This window comes from Dipodomys ordii, unplaced genomic scaffold (genome assembly GCF_000151885.1).
Source record: "Dipodomys ordii isolate 6190 unplaced genomic scaffold, Dord_2.0 Scaffold4243, whole genome shotgun sequence".
In the NCBI taxonomy this organism is placed as follows: Eukaryota; Metazoa; Chordata; class Mammalia; order Rodentia; family Heteromyidae; genus Dipodomys; species Dipodomys ordii.
Window position 1 is genome coordinate 1 of NW_012271457.1, and position 4473 is coordinate 4473.

At 54.4% G+C, this 4473-nt stretch overlaps 1 protein-coding gene across 1 annotated transcript; it reads left to right on the forward strand.

The window, feature by feature from the left end:
- Window positions 1-511: 511 nt before the first annotated feature.
- On the forward strand, window positions 512-3833 carry LOC106002188 (armadillo repeat protein deleted in velo-cardio-facial syndrome-like; the record flags this gene model as incomplete). Its single annotated transcript, XM_013037107.1, has 4 exons — window positions 512-695; window positions 1504-1621; window positions 1978-2149; window positions 3748-3833. Coding segments are annotated over 4 exons (560 nt in total), but the record flags the coding sequence as incomplete, so codon positions are not given.
- Window positions 3834-4473: the final 640 nt, after the last annotated feature.

A 4473-nucleotide genomic window follows, 5' to 3' on the forward strand; every position in this document is an offset into this window, starting at 1 on the left:
AAGCTGGAAGTGGCGCTGTGGCTCAAGTGGTAGAGCTCTAGCCTTGAGCTGAAGAGCTGAGGGACAGTGCCCAGGCCCAGAGTTCAGGCCCCACGACTGGCAAAAAAAAGAAAAGAAAAAACTCCAACTCTAGCCAGGTGCCGGTGGCTCATGCCTGTAATCCTACCTACTCAGGAGGCTGAGATCTCAGGATCACGGTTCAAAGCCAGCCCCAGCAAGGAAAGTCGTGAGACTCTTATCTCTAATAAACCACCAGAAAACCAGAAGTGGTGCTGTGGCTCAAGTGGTAGAGTGCTTGCCTTAAGCTGAAGAGCTGAGGGACAGCGCCCAGACACAGAGTTCAAGCCCCACAACTGACAAAAACAAAAACAAAAAAACCCAAAACAAAAAACTCCAACTCTCCTAACTTCCTGTGGGACTTGGGCACAAGACCAGTCTTGATTGGGATGCCCTGGAGAGGCAAGGGAGGTGAGGCCCATGGTCAGCAGAGTTGCGTGGTGGCATCCCACAGGCACACTCTGGAACCTGTCATCCTATGAGCCCCTGAAGATGGTCATCATTGACCATGGCCTGCAGACACTGACCCATGAGGTCATAGTGCCCCACTCGGGCTGGGAGCGTGAGCCCAATGAAGACTCCAAGCCACGGGATGCTGAATGGACGACTGTCTTCAAGAACACATCTGGCTGCTTGAGGTGTGGGCAGGGGCTGGGCTCAGGCTGTTCCTGCAGGATGCTGGGGTATCAGAGTCTGCATGCATACACAAGGCTTCTCCTGCAGCTGCCATATCTTCAAGGTCCCAGTGTAGAACACTATCAGGCAGCTGAATCTTAGTAGCTTCAGACCCACATGCTAACAATGAGAAATGATGTCAGATGGTGCTGCTCTCACACCCAAAGACACTCTCTGGATAAGGTTTTCCCTCTTTCCCACAGTTCCCTACCATTCCAGCCCTCCCATTGCTGTGCCCACCCTTCTATTACCATGATAGCCAAGAAGGCAGAGCAGGACCATCATCTCCAGTCTTCCTTAGTGGCTCCTTTCTCCAGCCTGTGGCCCTTGCTCTCCTATTTCCTCCCATCCCTAGGTCATCCTGCAGAGACCTCAGTCAAGAGTCCTACCTATCATCAATGTGTGCTATCATGGCCCCATGAGGTCCTGACCTTGGGGCAAGTTGGGGCACAGGGAACTGACACCGGGATGGAGGGTTGGAATTACCCATGCACAGAGTCGGGCCTCTGGGCCCGACTCTGTGCCTTTCAGTTCACTTGGGAGTCAGTCCTTCCTGTTCCACCTAAAGTCCACCTCCTGGGTCTGGGTATTTAAACCTCTGCCCCTCTGTTCTGTGCTCCAGGCTGTGGTGTACTGTCCAGAGTCCCTGGGGAGAGCATCAGGGCCTATTGTGCAGATGAGGACCAGATCCTGGGCCAGTGGTGGGTGGGGCTGAGGGAAATTCCTATGGACTAGGGCCAGGGATCACTGGGCCTACTTTCGGCCACCTAGGAACGTGAGTTCAGATGGTGCCGAGGCCCGCCGGCGACTCCGGGAGTGTGAAGGGCTGGTGGATGCGCTCCTGCATGCCCTGCAGTCGGCAGTGGGCAGGAAGGACACGGACAACAAGGTGGGTGGAGCAACTTGGGAACAGTCTCACAAACTCTGAGACAGATGGTGTAGGAGTGGGACCCGGGGGTGTGGGATGTCGAAGGTGGCTAATGGGGAAAGGCTGTGTGAGTCTGGGCAGCCCATTTGGAGTGGCCATACTGGGACATGGTTCTACGCATGGCAAGTGGTCTGCAAGATCCAAGCTTCCTCCTGTGGCCCTACTGGCAATTCCCTCTTATGCGGGCCCCTACCTCAGGCCTTGTTGCCTCTACACTTTGGGCACACTAGCTGTTGCCAGTCTTCCCTGGGGGCTTGGGTTGTTCAGCCACCCCCTGGCCCCACGGCCCAGCCCCACCAGGTCACCTTTCCCCACAGTCAGTGGAGAACTGCGTGTGCATCATGCGGAACCTGTCCTACCACGTGCATAAGGAGGTGCCTGGGGCTGACAGGTACCAAGAGGCTGAGCCCGGGCCCCCAGGCAGTGCCACAGGCTCCCAGCGCCGGAGGAGAGATGATGCAAGCTGCTTTGGTGGAAAGAAGGCCAAAGGTGGGTGGGTGAGATTAGGGCACTTCTCTAGCCCTTCTCCCATAGCTCAAGGCTCTCCATATTTGTGGTAGGCAGTCATGGAGGCTGGAGGACATCTGGTCAGTGCTCAGTGGGCAGACAGGAAGCTGAAGAGGGCACTGCCCTAGATCACAACAGCTGACAGGCCAGGGCTCAGACTCAAGTCCCTCCTGTGTAACCTGAAGGATCACCTGGATAACTGCTCAGACTCTGGAGAAGGGTTCTTTGGGCTCACAAGTGAAAACTGGACATTCACAGAGCAACTGGAGGCTCTGAGCCCTGCAGGCATACCCCACTCGACCTGTCTGGGCCACTGCTAAACACTAGCACCTTTGGAACCTACAGGGTACAGGGTGCAGTGGGACTACCCAACAGCAGTTGTAGTGGGGTCTATGCATTACCTTCACCTGACCCCAAGCATCCCTTTCCTGCCCCACTGGTGGACACTCAGGCCCCAAGACTCATTGGGGTGAGGCTCCACATCCTGTCTGCTTGATCCAGTGTGCAGTGGGAACAAGAGGGCATGGGGAGGGTGCTACCCACTCAGGCTCATCTCCTCTCTCCTGTGCTTCCTTCCAGAGGAGTGGTTCCATCAAGGTGAGTCCTGTTTGTCCTGTTGTCCAGGCCTGGCAGGTGCAGTGGGCACTAGAAAAATGCTATCCCCATGGCTCAGGCTCAGTTATTTCCATGACAACTATAGTGCAGTGGTCACCAGGATGCCTTCCAGCCTCCAGCCCCTCTCCCACCCCTAGTCCTATCTCCATGACAACTGCATGGACATGACAAAGGCAGGAATGTGAGTCCCAGACTGGTGAGGCGGCCAAGGGTTGCCCTCTTAAGTCAGACCCAGCTATCCAGGCAGGCTGAGGCAGAGAAGACAATAGGTGGGGCCTGGGTCATGTCTGTGCCCATGGGCGCCAGGGAGCAGGCTGCCCCCTCTCATGGAATGGGTAATGTGTTGATTCAGATATACAAAGTTAACATGCGGGTGGGCAAGGCAGGGGCCCCAGATCATCTGATCCTGGCTTGCTCTCAGTTGAGATGGGGTGGTGGGTTCCTAGAAGTATACCAGTGTTTTGTAGGGTTGCCATGGGAGTTTTGTTTAGCTGGTATAGAGGCTAGACCTTAGTTATGGCCTCTAGAGGAGTTTTCTCCTTGGGTGGAACTCAAGTCTCCCTGCCCTGCTTCATCGTGTTACCCCAGCAAGCTCTTGTTTCTCTGCTTGTACCTACATGCCACCTAACCTAGGTTCCTGCTTTCTCAGTTCATACAGCTGAACCATGCAGCCACATGGGCACTGTGGACAGGCTTTTTGGCATAGTTCCCAATCCTATGATGGGAGAAGAGGCCTAGGTACTCAAGGCAGGTCTAGGATATCCCCAGGTCCCACTGTCCCCTCTCTGGGCCAAGCTGCCTGCCTGAACTCTGAATGGTGCTCCATTTCCAGAGTCTCTTGGTGTTTAGGCCTACATATGGGTGCTCTTTGGGCTCTGGGCAGGAAAGAGTTATGTCTAACCTTTCTAACACACACATATCCATCCATGGAATCTGTCTTACCTCCAACTACCCTTCCATTCTAGGGAAGAAGGATGGTGAGGTGGACCAGAACTTTGACACGCTGGACCTGCCCAAGCGAACTGAGGCTGCGAAAGGTGAGTGGACAGAGGTACAGAGCCAGTGTTGCTGGGAGAGTTGGAGCCCAGACTAGCCAGGAGGAAAAGCTTTGTGCCACTGAGTGGGCCTGAGAGATCAGATGGAGAAATAAGGTGGACAAGTGTGGAGTTCTCTGAAGTCCAGGCCCTGGGACTTGGGGGGTTCTGATTCAGGGTCAGAGTCATAGCCTATTTTAGCTAGGATAAATGGAAAGCCACAGTGGGTGGATTTGAAGGAGCTGTCAGTGAGGACATTTGGACCATGTTGGGAGCAAGGGCTAAGGCACAAGAATGTCAGACTCCTGGACATCCCTTTTAGATATCCAGTAAGACTGCCTGATGGGGTCCAGACAGTCCTGCAAGTCAGAGGAGCCTAGAAATCCCCAAAGAGGGAGATGTGGAAGGCCCCTGCCATGGAAATTGTGTGGGGAGCCATTTTAGGCAGTACAACTGGCTTGTGCAAATACCCAAGATGAGAATATACTTGGGGCCTTTGTGGTGTAGGAAACCCAACAGGCTAGAATGGAAGGAGAGAGAGGGTGGTATAAGGACAGGAGAGGGGTGATGAAATATGAATGGTAGGACAGGCTGTAGGAAAATAATCTCCTAGGGGCTGGGAAGTTGGCTCAGTGGTAGAGCGCTTGCCTTGCATGC